At 41.6% G+C, this 20986-nt stretch overlaps 1 protein-coding gene across 3 annotated transcripts in view; it reads right to left on the bottom strand.

Annotated features, from left to right (window-relative positions):
• Positions 1–20986, bottom strand: part of rps6kc1 (ribosomal protein S6 kinase polypeptide 1) — a 71907-nt gene that overhangs the window by 34524 nt on the left and 16397 nt on the right. For all 3 annotated transcript variants that reach the window (XM_060913929.1, XM_060913931.1, XM_060913930.1), the window contains exons 4-11: positions 20173–20288; positions 19697–19790; positions 15280–15339; positions 14071–14397; positions 6135–6259; positions 5834–5926; positions 3243–3290; positions 2708–2840 (exon numbers count right to left, since the gene is read on the bottom strand). In XM_060913929.1, the coding sequence (XP_060769912.1) occupies positions 2708–2840; positions 3243–3290; positions 5834–5926; positions 6135–6259; positions 14071–14397; positions 15280–15339; positions 19697–19790; positions 20173–20288 (996 nt within the window). The remainder of the gene's footprint in view (positions 1–2707; positions 2841–3242; positions 3291–5833; positions 5927–6134; positions 6260–14070; positions 14398–15279; positions 15340–19696; positions 19791–20172; positions 20289–20986) is intronic.

Genomic DNA, 20986 nt, shown 5'->3' with positions numbered 1-20986 from the left:
CTGTAGCGGTATAACTGTATCGGTACGAAACCCACAAATGTATGGGTTTTGTACCGGTACAGTATCGGTACTGTAGCGCTTCGCTGTAGTGTGGACAGATGAAGCGGTTCTGTATCGATACAAATATAACGCGCAAGCGCAATGAACCATTCCTACGTTTTCCGGGTTATTCATACAATACAATACGCACGTGCTTTCCAGCTGTAAATAAAATGTCAAAATGGCTCAAAACGACCGTGGAGCTACATGGAGCAAAGAAAGGGAGAGGAAGAGAAGGGAAGAGGGAGAAAGTGAGATTCATTTTCTTTGTTTCTTTCTCAACTGCCTCGCGCGTTTTATACGATTCGACTGAATAAATGACCACCAGAAATACAGACTGTACATTGACAACAAAAAGCACACACACGTCGTTTCATCCGCCATATTCTCGGAAGGCAGTTACTCGGTAACCACGGAAACATTTCGCACACGCGCATTTCAACTACCGTGAAAGAAAACCACAAACATTTCTCGCTAGTGTGGACAGATGCACTAAACCGTACCAGTATACTTTGTATCGATACAGTTATACCACTTTCGTACCGGTATAAGTGTGAACACAGCATTTGTTTGCTCATTGCCTCAGAAGGCTAATGGATGATTAGAAAACCCTTGTACAATCATGTTAGCACAGCTGAAAACAGTTTAGCTCTTTAGAGAAGCTATAAAACTGACCTTCCTTTGAGCAGATTGAGTTTCTGGAGCATCACATTTGTGGGGTCGATTAAATGCTCAAAATGGCCAGAAAAATGTCTCGACTATATTTTCTATTCATTTTACAACTTATGGCGGTAAATAAAAGTGTGACTTTTCATGGAAAACGCACAAAATTGTCTGGGTGACCCCAAACTTTTGAACGGTAGTGTAAATATTATCTAAATATTATCTAATATATATTTTTTTCCGTTTCCGGTTGAGAGTACATCGTGTGTGTTCTGGCTGCCGCTTCTCACCGGAGCTTTTTTGTTTTATTTTATTTCTTTTTCTATTTTTTTTCCTGTGTGTTTGTGTGGTTTGATGTTTGTTTGAGTGTTTTGTCTGCCGGTTGTGGTGTAGCTCCGGACCCAGTTTTGGGCGTCGGTTCCCTCCAGGCCTTGGTTTGCCGTGGGTGATGCCTGCGCTCCCAGCTATGGACTGCAGTGAGCTCGTTGCTCATTTTACATCGTGGTTGTCCAGCGCTCTGCGCTTTAATGCTCGGCGTGATGTTCCGGGCGATGTTGCTCGGTGGTGTCGCGGCGGCTGTGCAGGCGGTTTGGGACACACTAGCACTCTGCGTGGCGGAGCTTCTCTGCTCGCATTGTGGATTCATGGCGTGGTGTTCGAGCGATGTTGCTGACGGCGTCACGGCGGCGGCGCTGGAGATGTGGGACCTGTTTTCGTGCGCCTTTTGGTGGGACTGTGGCTGCTACACCACGGGAATTACATCCTGACCCCTACTTGGTGGACTTTTTATTTTTATTTATTTATTTTTTATTATATTTTTATTTTTTCTTTCTTTGTCTATTATTGGGCAATTCCATGTAAATGTCAACCTCACCATGCAAAAATAAAGCAACATGTAATACATCAAAACCACTCCCAGAGATCTCACCTAGGCCTGTATTTTACAGATGTGAATAAGTTGAACCAATTTGTAACCAACCTAATATGTCACTGTCAGTCTTTCTTTCTTATAATGTAAAACCCAAGCTAAAATCAACTTTGATCATGTACAATTCTATATTATTGCCACAAGCCACAGAAATGTATGCTAAAATCCACAAAACAGCAAAACAATAGCCATCCTAAATATTATTTAAGAACTTTGATAGTTTTAGCTGATATTTAGAGAGTTTTTCAAAGGGTTATGGTGGTTAAATTGCTGATTTTCTAAACATATGCCATGTCTATTTCAGACGCGTCACATCCATAACGGAATTTCGTCACATCCATAACGCTGACTTTTCCTTCTGAAACTGCATGAAATACAAAATATTTTAAACAAAGATTTTTTAATATTCACCTTGGACCCCTCTATCAAATGGATATCTCCATTTCGACATTAGGTTTACAATTTCACAGAGTTTGATAAAAATGTACAGTCACCCAAGAAAAGTGATACTTTTTCTGTCACATCCATAACGCATCTTTTATTGGCGTTTTCTGGCATGCCCTAGATGTACTATGGGAATTGTTCTTGTTCTATCACTTCTCCAGTATGGTACAGCCTTAAAATATGCAACACCTGTTTAAATACTGGGAGACAATAAAACATGCACTGGGTCATTTGTTGCCATTTTGAGTTCAAGTGTCACGTCCATAACGCTGGAATTGCCCTGTTATCTGTTGTCTGTGTGTTTGTGTATATATGTGTGTATGTTTGAACCTCCTGTAAAGTGTCTGAGTACCATGAAAAGCGCTATACAAAACAGATGTATTATTATTATTATTAAAATGCAGGAGGAGTACGGTACAAACGTGTGCGAGAAGGCGAGGTAATGGATGAAGGAACGGAAGTACGACCAAAACAAAGCAAAAAGAAACTTTCATGGCGCTCAAGTTTCGCTCCGTGTTTTGGCTCGTATTCTGCCACATTCGTAAATGGCTTTGGATTAAAGCATCTGTCGAATGAAGAAATGTAAGCACGTGCGTGCGTGCGTGTGTACACAGGGTCATTTGTGAGACGCACCCTCGGCGTACTGCAGCAACAGGAAAATGGAGTCCTCAGAGATGATGAACTTCCTGAGACGTACCATGTTGGGCACCGTGTGGGGGACGACGGTCTTCTTCACACGTCCACACTCACTGCTCTTCCTCAGTCCCTGGACAATACGCATCACATGTAAAATAAGCCTCACTGACTAATAATGATCATTAATACCATATAGAACCTGACACACACACACACACACACACACACACACACACGCGCACGCCTTCTTATCTGTCTAAGTTACTCTTCTGTCAAAGGCCAGAGCTCTGTGTTTGTCTCATCAGCATCATCTGTGCCTGTGCCATCATCTGGCATCTGGAGCCTGTTCTAAGTGGAGGACACCACAAATAACGGCACCTCCCACACACCCACTTCTATCCAGAGCCGTGCGTCTCCTCTGCACTCGCTAATGCACCAGATTATCCACCATGACCACACCATCATCACACCTCAATCAAAACCCTTCATGCTATTAGCACACACACACACACACACACACACGCCTGCTCACCTTGAGGACGAACATCTCCTGTGTCCTCTTATCCATCACCAGCAGCACCTGCACATGACATGAAGAAACACAGCAGCTTGAGCAACACTCACTATCAGGAAAATCACTGATGTCACTTCCTGTGTCTCTCTAGCGGGCGTGGCATAGCTGTATCCGAACTACAGTTGTGCTCATAAGTTTACATACCCCTGGCAGAATTTTTGCTTTCTTGGCCTTTTTTCAGAGAATATGAATGATAACACAAAAACTTTTTCCCCCACTCATGGCTAGTGGTCGGGTGAAGCCATTTATTGATAAACAACCGTGTTTTCTATTTTTAAATCATAATGACAACAAAAAACATCCAAATGACCCTGATCAAAAGTTTACATGCCCCAGTTCTTAATACCGTGTATTGCCCCCTCGAACATCAATGACAGCCTGAAGTCTTTTGTGGTAGTTGTGGATGAGGCTCTTTATTTTCTCAGATGGTAAAGCTGCCCATTCTTCTTGGCAAAAAGCCTCCAGTTCCTGTAAATTCCTGGGCTGTCTTGCATGAACTGCACGCTTGAGATCTCCCCAGAGTGGCTCAATGATATTGAGGTCAGGAGACTGAGATGGCCACTCCAGAACCTTCACTTTGTTCTGCTGTAGCCAATGACAGGTCGACTTGGCCTTGTGTTTTGGATCGTTGTCATGTTGGAACGTCCAAGTACATCCCATGCGCAGCTTCCGGGCTGATGAGTGCAAATTTGCCTCCAGTATTTGCTGATAAACGTGCTGCATTCATCTTTCCTTCAACTTTGACCAAGTTTCCTGTGTAGCTCACACATCCCCAAAACATCAGCGACCCACCTCCGTGCTTTACAGTAGGAATGGTGTTCCTTTCATCATAGGCCTTGTTGACACCTCTCCAAATGTAACGTTTATGGTTGTGGCCAAAATGTTCAATTTTGGTCTCATCACTCCAAATTACCCTGTTCCAGAAGTTTTGAGGCTCGTCTCTGTGCTGTTTGGCGTAAATTTTTGTTGGGCTACCTGACCGTGGTTTGGTTTTAACAGAGCCCCTGATTTTCCATTTGTTAATCACAGTTTGAACACTGCTGACTGGCATTATCAATTCCCTGGATATCTTTTTGTATCCCTTTCCTGTTTTATACAGTTCAACTACCTTTTCCCGTAGATCCGTTGACAATTATTTTGCTTTCCCCATGACTCAGAATCCAGAAACGTCAGTGGCTGGATGAAAGATGCAAGAGTCTGTCTGGATCCCAGAAACTCACTCAGCTTTTATGCACACACACTGATTACAAGCAAACAGATCACAGGTGAGGACGTTACCTTTAGTAGCCATTCAAACCCATTTGTGTCAACTTCTGTGCATGTTATCAGACCAAAATCACCAGGGTATGTGAACTTTTGATCAGGGTTATTTGGGTAGTTTCTGTTGTCAATATGATTTAAAAAGAGAAAACAGTCGTTTGACAATAAATGGTTTCACCCGACCACTAAGCATGAGTGGAAAAGATGTTTTTGTGTTATCATTCATATTCTCTGAAAAATGGTCAAAGGATCATAGATTCTGCCAGGGTATGTAAACTTATGAGCACAACTGTATATACAGATAACAAGTTAAGTAGAGAACTGGACAATTTGTCGAAAATAAATAAATAAATAAAAATATATAGAACACAAAAAAAAAGCTATTTTTTAAGAATACAATGCCCGTTTGTTACAGTCTTTACGGTAGGAGTGTTCCTCCAACAGTTATGGTACTTGACCCATTTCTGAATGTCCCCTCCCAACACACACACAGAAAGCATGCTACTTTTTTTTTAACCACCATTTGTTAGGAGCTCATTTGCTATTATTTTTACAGTCGATGTACAAACGAGGCCGTTATGGTCCTGTTCTTTGCTTCCGCCTTCTTGTCGGGGTTTTATTCCAGTATATACGGTAGTTTGCGATTGTTTTGATGGGGAAATGTTCTACTCCATCCGTTGCGACGTTTGACCCATTTTCTAATGTTTTAGAGCAAGCAATTATGGGACTTTCTCCAGTGGCTATTGTGTTTACAGAAAGTGCCGTACAACGGTAATTACGGTAGTTTTTCGAGTGACTGCGATTTTTGTCAAGAAGCATCTCTTTTTTTTTTTGGAAAGTGAAAGTGAATGATAACACCAGCTATGGCTATATAAGCAATTTTGGGGAAAAAGAAAGGGGGAGGGAAAAAAAAGGCACCTAATGCCAAGTGATCAAGAAAGTGTGCTGCTACTCCAGCATTTACGGTAGTTTGTGCATTTCCTAATGTATAAATAACTTTGATTTTAAAAAGTTAAACTATGATTAAACCGTGAGGCGACCTGCGGCGCAAACTGCAGCAGTTTCGTTTTCATGGCTGGCTATATATCTGTATTATTTGATGGCTCCATTTCTAGGTCTCAAACACACACACGTCGGTGTGCGCACACCCCTTGAGAAACCAGAACAGGTGCAGCCCTTAATGGATATGAATGGAGCACCGAGTCCTCACACACACACACACACACACACACAGCGGAGTATAAAGAGCGAGTTACCTCAGAGATGAGTAACCTTTGCCCTTAGCTCACCTTGTCGATGACCCCCAACACTCTGTAGTTGTGCAATTCATCAGACTGACTCTGCTGACCCCATGACCCCTTACAGCACTGAGCAGCCAGAGTCTAAACACACACACAAAGGTTAAAGGTCAAAGCCAGCTGTGACCAGTCTTCTCTTAAATACTGATGATTAGATTCAAGACTTAAAGCCAAAGTAAGGCTAATCCTCATTAATCTCATTAAATCAAATGACTATTACTAAATAATCAGGATTATTTTTAAATTACGATCATCATCATTATACCACATAAACAATTTCAGTTCCACTCACCCGGTTCTGAGTGGAGTTCTGGCCCATGCTGTCTTTCAGATACGTGTTAGCGATGAGCTCGGCTCGCATCAGATACTCGGCTGTCTTCTTCTTCACGGCTTCCCTCTTGCGCGGACTCACTTCACCTGACGCGCAAATACACATAAATCACAACCATGTGACAAAACTATTCGCCTTGCTTTTCCATTTCATGGCTCGACTTAGTGCTTCGCGTAAACTCAGTTTTAGTCAATTAAATCTAAATGAATTTAAAAAAAAAAAACTACAACAGAATACAAGCTTGCAAGCAGGTTCAGGTTTTAATCACACAATCGGACAGCCTAAACTTGCTCACAAAACAGCCCTTGGTTTTCATCGTTCAAGAAAATAACTCCTTAGCATTACCTAGCTTGTTTTAATAACTGTAGTTATTTTTTCCACCAAATCCTGCGCTCTGATTGGCTGGCGAGCGGGTCTGTATCCTACGACACGGACCCCAGTTACGGACCTCCGGCGACTCGCTCGTTCACAACAACAAACATAGTCACAATTTTTTGTCAACATTTTCGCATTTCTCAGGAGAACAGCATTAATTTTACAGCATGGATAGCGATAACGACAGCGTTCACAGCGAAAGCGAGTTTTACTACCCTGAGGAAGAAGAAATAAAAGAAAACATTTCAGGAGAAAGCTAAAAACCTTTAACTGTTGCTAACGCCGAGCAAAAACATGGCTGAATCCTGAATGACTCAGTTTTGTATAAATAGGGGACTACATAGGCGGCAAAATGTATTTTTTTCCCTGCCATGGAAGTGCACTTGTATACCGAGGAGGAAGCCATTTGCATTACAGCTGTGAATGAGGATTCAAAATGGCGGCTCGGCTCGGTTTTCCCTTTCAGGTGCTCTCGTTTTCTGTTAGAATTTGGTAAAGAAAAAAAATATATATATTATTTACCAGCTTAAAGTCGGTCCGTATGGTGAAATACCGTGACCTTGGCCTTGAATACTGACCTCGGCCCACAGGGCCTCGCTCAGTACTTTCATATGGCTACATTGCTGTCTAGCTTAGTTAGCTAGCTAGTTAGCAAGCAAGCAAGCACGCACGCACATGCAACCCCAATTCCAAAAAAGTTGGGACACTGTGTAAAATGTAAATAAAAACAGAATGCAATGACTTGCAAATTATGGATTCTGCATATTTCATTGAAAATATTACAAAGACAACATAAATGTTGAAACGTTATTGTTTTATTTAAAATAATATATATATGCTCATTTTGAAATTTGATGTCAGCAACACACTTCAAAAAAAGTTGGGACAGGGGCACTGTGTTGCATCACCTCCAGGGCTTTCTCCAAAGCGTGGATACGCCACGCTGTGCGATGTCAGCGCCGCGCTGTCACTTGCACGCCCCCCCCCCAAAAAAAAAATTAATACCATAAACTGAACAATGCAGAGTGCTTTCTGCACCTAAATATCTCCTATTCCCCTCTGAAAATGAGTAATAACTATAGATAGTTTTCACTGACATCACGGCATTCCGGGGAATGCCCCCCAGCTGCCATCTTGGAGGGCAAACAAAACGGACCATCACCACTACCGGCTACGTTATCTCGGACGAATTTATGAAGTTATATAGTCAGTTTTCTAAAATAAAGATCAATGTCGGCAAAATCAAGCAAACAGAAGTATATAGATACATTAGACGACATCTCACGACAACGGTATGCAGCCAAACTGGCCTTGATTGGGGGAATTGACCCCTACGAAGTGGACAAAGATGCATTTTCAAATGACTATGCAGGGCTGCCAAAGCCTGAAACTGACTTCATCAAACTTTAAAGGCTGTCTGATATATACAACTTTATATATTCACAGCGCGCCTTTTGTCGGATGCTGCCTGAATCGCGCAGATCCGGGTTTTTTTTGGGGGGGGGGGCGTTGGAGTGTCTGATTGTAATTTCAAAGTAAATTCTGTATTAAAATTACTAAATAAGCAAATCCGTTACAGTCCATGAAACAGGAAGTATAAGGATGAGAAAAAAAGTTTAAATTGGAAAGCTACGCACATTTGCGCAGTCCTGCACACCGCTCGGGCTGCGCAAATGTGCGCAGCTTTCCGATTTAAACTGTTTTTTTCTCATCCTTATACTTCCTGTTTCATGGACTGTAACGGATTTGCTTATTTAGCAATTTTAATACAGAATTTACTTTGAAATTATAATCAGACACTCCAACGCCCCCCCCCCAAAAAAAACGGATCTGCGCGATTCATCTACCAAAAGGCCCGCTGTTTGCATCCCAAAAACAAATCAAATCATGAGCAATTCCAGCGTTATGGACGTGACACTTGAACTCAAAATGGCAACAAATGACCCAGTGCATGTTTTATTGTCTCCCAGTATTTAAACAGGTGTTGCATATTTTAAGGCTGTACCATACTGGAGAAGTGATAGAACAAGAACAATTCCCATAGTACATCTAGGGCATGCCAGAAAACGCCAATAAAAGATGCGTTATGGACGTGACAGAAAAAGTATCACTTTTCTTGGGTGACTGTACATTTTTATCAAACTCTGTGAAATTGTAAACCTAATGTCGAAATGGAGATGTCCATTTGATAGAGGGGTCCAAGGTGAATATTAAAAAATCTTTGTTTAAAATATTTTGTATTTCATGCAGAGTTTCGGAAGGAAAAGTCAGCGTTATGGATGTGACGAAATTCCGTTATGGATGTGACGCGTCTGAAATAGACATGGCATAAGTTTAGAAAATCAGCAATTTAACCACCATAACCCTTTGAAAAACTCTCTAAATATCAGCTAAAACTATCAAAGTTCTTAAATAATATTTAGGATGGCTATTGTTTTGCTGTTTTGTGGATTTTAGCATACATTTCTGTGGCTTGTGGCAATAATATAGAATTGTACATGATCAAAGTTGATTTTAGCTTGGGGTTTACATTATAAGAAAGAAAGACTGACAGTGACACATTAGGTTGGTTACAAATTGGTTCAACTTATTCACATCTGTAAAATACAGGCCTAGGTGATATCTCTGGGAGTGGTTTTGATGTATTACATGTTGCTTTATTTTTGCATGGTGAGGTTGACATTTACATGGAATTGCCCTCATACAGAATAGACCTAAAATGTTTTTCAAAAATGACCCTTGCGTGAGTGAAGTGACAAGTTTCAAATAGAAACGTGACAAACGAGCGATATTAAGTGTACATTACAATGTAAACGTACACTCAGCAGTTCCAGTTAGGCATTCTCCAGAGATTGTTTACATGATGTTTTGGTTTCCAAAAACAAACTTAAACACAATTGATTGTTTATTTAAACAACTTACCACTTATAAAATGATCGGAGCAGACTTTGCTGTGTCTGGAAGGCTGATAATCCTTGCGGTTGATTCTCGCAAGCCATAGATTTCTCCTTTGTATGCCGAGTTTCTTTGTTTGCTCGCCTTCGTGCTCCCGTACAGTTGGAATTTCATAAAAGCTCTGCTTGATGTCATCATCTGGCCTATTATGACAGCCGTGAATACAACAGGTGTGCACCATTGCTAGCTTTAAATAGCCTGCTTGGGTTCTTTTGAAGACTTTGTACTCGGGCGTTACAATGTGTGCTCAGTCACCCGTACGGTAAGCTGGACCTCCAAGATGGCTGCCACTAGGGAATCCCCGACTCTGTGACGTCATGTGAAAACTATCTATAGAAAGATACTGTAATATACAAGTCTAGACTATCCTGGTACTCAACCCAAAAGTGAAGATAAAGGGTTTCGTCGCGTGCACCGACTGCCATTTTCAACCATACATAAAACTGCATTCTACGCGCTAGTCACTAGATGGCGCTGTTGCGTGATTTGACCTCGATTCTGTTCCTGGGACTACACTGCAGGCTTTTGTGTGTGACTTTTGCCTGTTGGGTTGCAGGTCTGTAGTTGACGGCCGTATTGCTAATATTCTAATTTCAGCTGCGATATTGTTCAATATTATGCTTTTTTTTGTGCAATAAAATTAAGTATTTCTCTGAATTGACCGTTTCGAGTGTTTTCATTTCAAATTTAATTTTGCCCCTTGCATACTTGACAAGGTAAAAAACAGCAAATTTAATAATGTTGAATTGTGCCTAAATCAGCATTAGACGCCACCAGAATGCACCATTTGAAGTCTAATTTGAAGTCTAATATTGTCCCATTATTGCCCAATATACAATTTCGGTTGGCGGCACGGTGGTGTAGTAGTTAGCGCTGTTGCCTCACAGCAAGAAGGTCCGGGTTCGAGCCCCGTGGCCGACAAGGGCCTTTCTGTGCGGAGTTTGCATGTTCTTCCCGTGTCCGCATGGGTTTCCTCCGGGTGCTCCGGTTTCCCCCACAGTCCAAAGACATGCAGGTTAGGTTAACTGGTGACTCTAAATTGACCGTAGGTGTGAATGTGAGTGTGAATGGTTGTCTGTGTCTATGTGTCAGCCCTGTGATGACCTGGCGACTTGTCCAGGGTGTACCCCGCCTTTCGCCCGTAGTCAGCTGGGACAGGCTCCAGCTTGCCTGCGACCCTGTAGAACAGGATAAAGCGGCTAGAGATAATGAGATGAGACAATTTCGGTTGCACAACAGCTTGGGGTGTCCTTTGCTGTATTTTGCGCTTCATAATGCTCCAAATGGAGTAACAGGTCTGGACTGCAGGCAGGCCAGTTTAGCACCTAGACTCTTACTACAGAGCCCTGCAGTTTTAATGTGTGTAGAAAGCAGTTTGGCATTGTCCTGCTGAAAGAAGGAAGGCCTTCTGTGAAAAAGATTTAATCTGGAAGGCAGCATGTTACTCCAAAACCTCTAGATATCATTCAATATTAAATGGTGCCTTCCCAATAGGCCAGCTACCCATGTCATGTGCACTAATACCCTCTGATACCATCATAAAGGCACCACTTATACCGATTCCCAACTTTTTTGGAACTGGCGTTATAGATTGCTAGCTTTGGTTAGTTAGTAAGGTTACTAAGCTATTTGGACAGAAGTTATTTGATCAAATTTAACTCCTTAATAGTTAATTTTCATAACGTGCCTAGTTATCACTGTCTTTACAGCAGGCATGCTACTCCAGCTACATAGTTTACCCGTTTAAGGTTTTTAAAGGTAGGTATGCAGCACCTCCAGCAGTTACGGTGCTTCTTTCCTGTTAGTTTGTTTCTTTCCTAATGCCTTTGCAGAAAGCGTGCTACTCCATGATACTTCGTGATGCCGCCTGATCAAGTTTAAAATGTAACTTCTGAACTTGTAAAAATCAGGACGTGCCAAAGGCAGCACACTCGCAACAAAACAAAAAGATTTTTTTTTTAAAAATTCTCTTTCTCCTCCATCATCTGCCCCTCCTTTCCTCCATCTCTCCTCGCTCTCCGCTCATTATCTCTTTCTGCCATACACAGAGCTAAAGAATCCTGGCAGGTACTAAAAGCTTGGACCGACGCCCTTCACAAAAAACGCTCAGCGCCGTTTCATTGTCAACAACACCAGGAGTCGTCACCCATCCGTAAACAAATGCAAACACATTAACGAGTAAACAAGCGCAGACAAACAAGCCAAGGCATTTAGATCGCTGCGCTGGTTTAAGAACAATAAGGCGTGTGTGTGAGAATGATGCCAGAAAGGCCATCAGGCAGAGTGTAATAGCAGCTACGGTGCCGCCCTGATGGCCTAAAGACACAGTCTCAGCTCCGACACCACAATGCTGTTCATTAGGTGAAGACTTCACAGCAAAATAAATACAAAAACAACAACATTAATACATTTCGCTAAACTCAATTTTCCTATTTTGTTCAGGGTTTTACGGTCCATGTGTTATTCCAGCAGTTTTAGTCGGTTATCCCTTTGTTCTGCTTCAACTTGAGGTACGTTATTCCAGCGGTTTTGATCACATGTCCCTTTGCTATTATATTTTAAGACTCATGTGCACTTGAAACTTTCACACCAGTTTGCCTATTTGTTAAGGTGTTTACGGTAGACATGCTGCTCCAGGAGTTACAGTAGTTTGCCCATTCAGTACTGTTTTATGGTAGGTTACGGTAGTTTGTCCATTTGTTAGGGTTGTTATGGTAGGCGTATTACTCCAGCAGTTATGGTAGTTTGCCTGTTTGTTAGGGTCGTTAGGACAGCCAGCTACTTCAGCAGTTATGGTAGTTTGCTCATCTGGTACTGTTTCATGGTAGGTATATTACTCCAGGAGTTACAGTAGTTTGCCCAATTGTTAGAGTTTTTACAGCAGGCGTGCTACTCCAGCAGTTATGGTAGTTTGCCCATTTGTTCGGGTTGTTACAGCAGGCGTGCTACTCCAGCAGTTATGGAAATTTGCCCATTTGTTCAGGTTGTTACAGCAGGCGTGCTACTCCAGCAGTTATGGTAGTTTGCCCATTTGTTCGGGTTGTTACAGCAGGCGTGCTACTCCAGCAGTTATGGTAGTTTGCCCATTTGTTCAGGTTGTTACAGCAGGCGTGCTACTCCAGCAGTTATGGAAGTTTGCCCATTTATTCAAGTTGTTACAGCAGGCATGCTACTCCAGCAGTTATGGTAGTTTGCCCATTTATTCAAGTTGTTACAGCAGGCGTGCTACTCCAGCAGTCATGGTAGTTTGCCCATTTATTCAAGTTGTTACAGCAGGCATGCTACTCCAGCAGTCATGGTAGTTTGCCCATTTGTTCGGGTTGTTACAGCAGGCATGCTACTCCAGTCATGGTAGTTTGCCCATTTGTTCGGGTTGTTACAGCAGGCATGCTACTCCAGCAGTTATGGTAGTTTGCCTATTTGTTTGGGTTGTTACAGCAGGCGTGCTACTCCAGCAGTTATGGTAGTTTGCCCATTTGTTTGGGTTGTTAGGGTAGTCTGTCCATTTGTTAGGGTTGTTATGGTAGGCGTACTACTCCAGCAGTTATGGTAGTTTGCCCATTTGTTTGGGTTGTTAGGGTAGTCTGTCCATTTGTTAGGGTTGTTATGGTAGGCGTACTACTCCAGTTATGGTAGTTTGTCCATTTGGTACAGTGATATACCTGCCATAAAACTCCATAAACTGCGGTAGTTTGCCCAATCTTTAGGGTTGTTACGGTAGACATGCTGCTTCATTTGTAGGTACCGTATATAACTGCAGCAGTTATGGTAGTTTGCGCTATTCCTTATTGTTTTACTGCTACTCCAGCAGTTTTAGTAGTTTACTTATTTACTTTTAAAAAAAATGGTAGACGTGATTGACAATTATGGTAGTTTTCCCTTTTTTTTTTTTTTTTACAGTCGGGGGGGGGGGGCTACTGCAGCAATTATGGTAGTCTGTTCATTTGTTGGGGTTTTTACAGTCGGGGGGACTACTGCAGCAATTATGGTAGTCTGTCCATTTGTTGAGGTTTTTACAGTTGGGGGGGATACTGCAGCAATTATGGTAGTCTGTTCATTTGTTGAGGTTTTTACGGTAGGCATGTTACTCTAAGAGTTGTGGTAGTTTACTAACTTGCTTTTGTTTTATTGTAAAATAGATGTCCCATTATGAGAACGTTTTACTTAAGCAGTTACAATAATCTGAGGCTGTTTTTGCTGTTCCACGTTACTCCAACAGGTACCATAGTTTGCCCATTTATTAGGGCTCTTGTAGCAGGAATGCTTCCCCCCCCACAGTTACAATAGTTTGTGCCTCTGTTCCAGGTTTTATGGTATGCATGAACTTCGAGCAGCTATAATACTTTCCACATTTGCTGTTGTTTTTACTGCTAAGTGATGTTCCAGCAGTTGCTGTAGTTTGCCAACTTGGTATTCTTTTTACAGTTGAGGTGCTGCTTGAGAGCAGATACTGGTCTGCGTATCTGATTTTAAAGTCCTGCTACTCCAGCAGTTACAGTGGTGTGCCCATTTGCTATATGTGGACTTCTCTGGTCCTTCTCTAGCTTCTGATGTGTGTGTGATTTACCTTGGACTCCCTGCAGTAGTAAATCCACTCCGCTGCGGTAGTAGAAGAAGGCGGAAGCGTAGTCCTGCTCCACCTCTTTCTGCACAGCAAGGCTGATCTGCTCACTGGCTTTCTCCAAATAATCTTTCTTCTGGTGGCTGGAGGACAAAAGCGCTGCCCTGATGGCCCGCCTCGGGTCTACCTCTGTCCGGCTCGGGGACACGGAACGTCCACTGCCTCCTGCCCGCTGGTTTGGGGAACTGCAGCCCGAGCCCATTCCATCATCCAAATCAGGCAGGGAGTCTCCATCCACCAGCAGAGAAATCAGATCACCTTCACTAGATGGACCTGAAACACAAGAACAGAGTCTAGACTGAAATATGTACAGTATATCTGAATATCCAGTGATCACCATTTACTGATTTTAATAAACAAATACAGTAGTAACACAGGGCGGTACGGTGGTGTAGTGGTTAGCGCTGTCGCCTCACAGCAAGAAGGCCCGGGTTCGAGCCCAGTGGCCGGCGAGGGCCTTTCTGAGCGGAGTTTGCATGTTCTCCCCGTGTCTGCGTGGGTTTCCTCTGGGTGCTCCGGTTTACCCCACAGTCCAAAGACATGCAGGTTAGGTTAACTGGTGACTCTAAATTGACCGTCAGTGTGAATGTGAGTGTGAATGGTTGTCTGTGTCTATGTGTCAGCCCTGTGATGACCTGGTGACTTGTCCAGGGTGTACCCCGCCTTTCGCCCGTAGTCAGCTGGGATAGGCTCCAGCTTGCCTGCGACCCTGTGGAACAGGATAAAGCGGCTAGAGATAATGAGATGAGATGAGTAGTAACACACATTTCTAATACCTATGAACAACTAACACCTGATACTCACTCATGCAGTGACGTTATGTGTTAAGAATAAACTTAATATAAAATAAAGTATATACAGTTGTGATGCTGATGAATAATCTGTAAAGCACCACCAATAACGCCAGATCCAAAGTTAAAGTACAAACCGAACAATATTGTGATTAGATGGTCTATGATTATGCAAGATACTAAAAATGACAAGTATTATTATTTTGGTTTTGTTTTTAATGCCAACAAAAAATGGTCAATTTGTAAAAAGGAGTCCTGAAAAGTGATGGAATTTCCATCTCTGGTCAGATAAAAACAGATGATATTTGTACTATACTATGATCACAATGAAGGATCTGAGGAGATCCAGTGGATCCACACTCACCTCCATACTCTGACTGACTGGTTAGGGTCGAATCATCTATGCCGCCAATGCTCTTATGAACTGCACCAAGGAGAAAGCAAAAGAGAAAGTGAAAACGCATAAGAACGACAAATGAACAGAAGCCAAGCTGTTACTGAGAACAGGACATGTCTACAGAAGGCTGTGTTCAAAATGCATATTATAGTTTATAACCTATAGGATATAGCTCTTAAAAATCACAAACATGAGAGAAATCTTTATGATTCCAGAGCCTCAACATAGTCAGGGTTATAGTTTTCCTCTAAATGCTACAGGAAACTGAAAGACAAATATAATAACGTGCTTGGATACTCTGTATAAACCAGCTAATGCTAACCGACAATGAGCAACATCTGAACAGCTTGCTAGCATGCTCATTGTTTTAGTTGTTGTTGGTAGGTAAGTTTAATTCTTAACTGACAAAAAGTAGAGAGAACAAAAAGAATAGCATTTGGTGCTCGCTGTACAGTTACAGTACAGAATAAAGAACACAAAGTAGAAAAAAAAACTAAAACAATCTAATACAATAATAAAGCAGGTTTTGACTACAAATTTCAGTATTTCTCGGGGTCTTTTTGTTTTGACCACCAGAATGTATAGTCAGAACATTTGAGAATAGCCTGAGGTAAATCTGAGGCACGTTTGAGGAAAGTCTGAGATAATGCTGAAGAAAATCTGTGGTAGATGCGAAGAAAGTCTGACGGAGATCTGAGGAATATCAGAAGTAAATCGGAGGTAGACTTGAGGTAAATCTGAGGCAAGTTTGTGGAAAGTCTGAGAAAATGCCGAGGTACCTTTGAGCCAAGTCTGAGATAATTCTGAAGAAAATCTGCAATAGATCTGAAGAAAGACTCCGAGATACAACCCCAATTCCAAAAAACTTGGGACAAAGTACAAATTGTAAATAAAAATGGAATGCAATAATTTACAAATCTCAAAAACTGATATTGTATTCACAATAGAACATAGACAACATATCAAATGTCGAAAGTGAGACATTTTGAAATTTCATGCCAAATATTGGCTCATTTGAAATTTCATGACAGCAACACATCTCAAAAAAGTTGGGACGGGGCAATAAGAGGCTGGAAAAGTTAAAGGTACAAAAAAGGAACAGCTGGAGGACCAAATTGCAACTCATTAGGTCAATTGGCAATAGGTCATTAACATGACTGGGTATAAAAAGAGCATCTTGGAGTGGCAGCGGCTCTCAGAAGTAAAGATGGGAAAAGGATCACCAATCCCCCTAATTCTGCGCCGACAAATAGTGGAGCAATATCAGAAAGGAGTTCGACAGTGTAAAATTGCAAAGAGTTTGAACATATCATCATCTACAGTGCATAATATCATCAAAAGATTCAGAGAATCTGGAAGAATCTCTGTGCATAAGGGTCAAGGCCGGAAAACCATACTGCGTGCCCGTGATCTTCAGGCCCTTAGATGGCACTGCATCACATACAGGCATGCTTCTGGATTGGAAATCACAAAATGGGCTCAGGAATATTTCCAGAGAACATTATCTGTGAACACAATTCACCGTGCCATCCACCGTTGCCAGCTAAAACTCTATAGTTCAAAGAAGAAGCCGTATCTAAACATGATTCAGAAGCGCAGACGTCTTCTCTGGGCCAAGGCTCATTTAAAATGGACTGTGGCAAAGTGGAAAACTGTTCTGTGGTCAGACGAATCAAAATTTGAAGTTCTTTATGGAAATCAGGGACGCCGTGTCATTCGGACTAAAGAGGAGAAGGACGACCCAAGTTGTTATCAGCGCTCAGTTCAGAAGCCTGCATCTCTGATGGTATGGGGTTGCATTAGTGCGTGTGGCATGGGCAGCTTACACATTTGGAAAGACACCATCAATGCTGAAAGGTATATCCAGGTTCTAGAGCAACATATGCTCCCATCCAGACGACGTCTCTTTCAGGGAAGACCTTGCATTTTCCAACATGACAATGCCAAACCACATACTGCATCAATTCCAGCATCATGGCTGCGTAGAAGAAGGGTCCGGGTACTGAACTGGCCAGCCTGCAGTCCAGATCTTTCACCCATAGAAAACATTTGGCGCATCATAAAACGGAAGATACGACAAAAAAGACCTAAGACAGTTGAGCAACTAGAATCCTACATTAGACAAGAATGGGTTAACATTCCTATCCCTAAACTTGAGCAACTTGTCTCCTCAGTCCCCAGACGTTTACAGACTGTTGTAAAGAGAAAAGGGGATGTCTCAGTGGTAAACATGGCCTTGTCCCAACTTTTTTGAGATGTGTTGTTGTCATGAAATTTAAAATCACCTCATTTTTATCTTTAAATGATACATTTTCTCAGTTTAAACATTTGATATGTCATCTATGTTCTATTCTGAATAAAATATGGAATTTTGAAACTTCCACATCATTGCATTCCATTTTTATTTACAATTTGTACTTTGTCCCAAATTTTTGGAATCGGGGTTGTACATCTAAGGTAAACCTGAGGAATGTCTGAGGTAAATCTGAGGCATAGTACCAGTCAAAAGTTTGGACACACTCATTCATAGTAAGAAATAAGTAAGTAAGTGTGTCCAAACTTTTGCCTGGTATTGGAGATCTGAGGTAAGACTGAGGCAAGTTTGAGGAAAGTCTGAGATAATGCTGAAGAAAATCTGTGGTAGATGTGAAGAAAGTCTGAGGTAAACCTCAAGTAGATTTGAAGAAAGTCTGGCGGAGATCTGAGGTATATCGAAGGTAAACCTGAGGAATATCAGAAGTAAATCGGAGGTAGACTTGAGGTAAACCTGAGGCACGTTTGTGGAAAGTCTGAGAAAATGCCGAGGTACCTTTGAGCCAAGTCTGAGATAATTCTGAAGAAAGACTCCAAGATACATCTAAGGTAAACCTGAGGAATGTCTGAGGTAAATCTGAGGCATAGTACCAGTCAAAAGTTTGGACACACTCATTCATAGTAAGAAATAAGTAAGTAAGTGTGTCCAAACTTTTGCCTGGTATTGGAGATCTGAGGTAAGACTGAGGCAAGTTTGAGGAAAGTCTGAGATAATGCTGAAGAAAATCTGTGGTAGATGTGAAGAAAGTCTGAGGTAAACCTCAAGTAGATTTGAAGAAAGTCTGGCGGAGATCTGAGGTATATCGAAGGTAAACCTGAGGAATATCAGAAGTAAATCGGAGGTAGACTTGAGGTAAACCTGAGGCACGTTTGTGGAAAGTCTGAGAAAATGCCGAGGTACCTTTGAGCCAAGTCTGAGATAATTCTGAAGAAAGACTCCAAGATACATCTAAGGTAAACCTGAGGAATGTCTGAGGTATAGTACCAGTCAAAAGTTTGGACACACTCATTCATAGTAAGAAGTAAGTAAGTATGTCCCAACTTTTGCCTGGTATTGGAGATCTGAGGTAAGACTGAGGTAAGTTTGAGGAAAGTCTGAGATAATGCTGAAGAAAATCCGTGGTAGATATAAAGAAAGTCTGAGGTAAGTCTCAAGTAGATTTGAAGAAAGTCTGGCGGAGATCTGAGGTATATCGAAGGTAAACCTGAGGAATATCAGAAGTAAATCAGAGGTAGACTTGAGATAAACCTGAGGCAAGTTTGTGGAAAGTCTGAGAAAATGCCGAGGTACCTTTGAGCCAAGTCTGAGATAATTCTGAAGAAAGACTCCAAGATACATCTAAGGTAAACCTGAAGAATGTCTGAGGTAAATCTGAGGCATAGTACCAGTCAAAAGTTTGGACACACTCATTCATAGTCAGAAGCAAGTGTGTCCAAACTTTTGCCTGGTATTGGAGATCTGAGGTAAGTTTGAGGAAAGTCTGAGATAATGCTGAGGTACATTTGAGCCAAGTCTGAAGTAATTCTGAAGAAAATCTGAGGTAGGTTTGAGGTAAATCTGACGTATATCTAATTGGAGGCAAACCTGAATAAAGTCTGAGGTACAGTACCAGTCGATTTTTGCCTGGTATTGAAGATCTGAAGAAAGGCTGAGGTAAGATGCGAATTTCACTGACTGCTAGCCACATGACCCTTTAATAATAATCATCCTTACATGTACAGCTATATAATCTTTATTTTGAATCCAAAACCTCCTAAAGCTTTCCATAACTGATCATAATCACAAACACCTTCAAAGGATCAAAGAATTTAAGTTCAAGAAAATAAAACTGATTTGAAAAACGTTCAGCAGACTAAAGACCCCCTACTGCTGCCTCACGTCCTCCATCGTGCTTTGAGGAAGAGTATGTATCAGACCATAAACACTGCTGCATTACACAGGTCACATTTCTCATGTTCTTTTCTTTCCTTTTCTTCAGCGTGGCATCAGAGCGCCCTCAGGTGGTCACTCTTCCTTGTAATAAATGACAAGGACTGGTCAATCTCAACCACATTAAAGCACTGTACACACCTTCAGAGCTGCTGTCTGATTGGCTATCGGCTAAGAAATCAGAAAAAGGTTCTGCTGGCCCGATGAGCTCGGAACCGTCCTGCACCTCTCCGTCCTGGAAAACACACACACACAAAACTACACACTGGTGTTGCAAAATCACCTACTATGTTTATTGTGAAAGCCCAAAGAGTGCGTGTAACAGAAACTAGAATACAGGAAGTCAGTGAAGCATGATCGTGTGTGTGTGTGTGTGTGTGTGTGAGAGCGTGCGCGCACGCGTGTGTGTGTGTGTGTGTGTGAGAGAGAGAGAGACAGAGAAACCATGCGCATGTACCTAATCTTGCTATGTCCGTAAGGGTGTGTATCTTCAAGAAGTTCACGAGTGGAACAAATGAATCCTGCGTAACTGGTCCGTGAGCAAGTTCATGTGTGTGTGGTCACATAACAGCAAACCGCCGGCATAAAATATGTGTGTGTGTGTGTGTCTGTTGTACCTTAAAGAAGTCCTGTATGTACTGGCTAGCATAAAGAGCTGGAATATTAGCGCTGAACTGTAGCAGATCCTCAGAACACTGCCTTCTCTCTTCAATCACAGACTCATCAAACCTGCCTGGACACACAAACACACACACGTGCACAAAAAACGCACTCTTAATAGTGTGTACGGAGTTTTCTTTCTAACAGTACGAGTAAACATGTTTCAGTCCCTCTAATTACCTTCATTTTCACGTGGACACTCGGAAAAGAAAAAAAAAAAGAGCAAAAACCAGAAAGCACTAAACAGTAAACTCCTTTAAAATATATACATATCAATCAATGTGTATTTCTTAAGCAAAGAAAGAAATCAATATCATTTTCGGAAAAAAAAAAGGTTTTTATCTTGCTTTTTATTTATTTGCACACAACATCAATCATCATCATTTGACTGATTTTTTAGCTTTTTTTTTTTTTAAACACACACTCTACAGTTACATCGAATCCAAAATGGCTTCCTGTTCACTACACGTGCTCACTACATAGGGTAGGACAAAATGGGACACAATGTGCACCCCCCACCAAAGATTCAGCCAGAAAAATGTTGGAAATTAAATTACCAATGACGATTACAGCACATAATTTGTGCTTAACATGACTAAACTATAATAAAAACAAATGGCAATTATTATTATTATTACTACCATTAACATTTATTTTCGCATTTCTCAGGAGAATAGCATTAATTTTACAGCATGGATAGCGATAACGACAGTGTTCACAGCGAAAGCGAGTTTTACTACCCTGAGGAAGAAGAAATGAAAGAAAACATTT

The sequence above is a fragment of the Neoarius graeffei genome, chromosome 2, assembly GCF_027579695.1.
Source record: "Neoarius graeffei isolate fNeoGra1 chromosome 2, fNeoGra1.pri, whole genome shotgun sequence".
Taxonomy (NCBI): domain Eukaryota; kingdom Metazoa; phylum Chordata; class Actinopteri; order Siluriformes; family Ariidae; genus Neoarius; species Neoarius graeffei.
The sequence above is the reverse complement of the archived record's forward strand: the minus strand, read 5'-3'. Positions and strand labels throughout refer to the sequence as shown.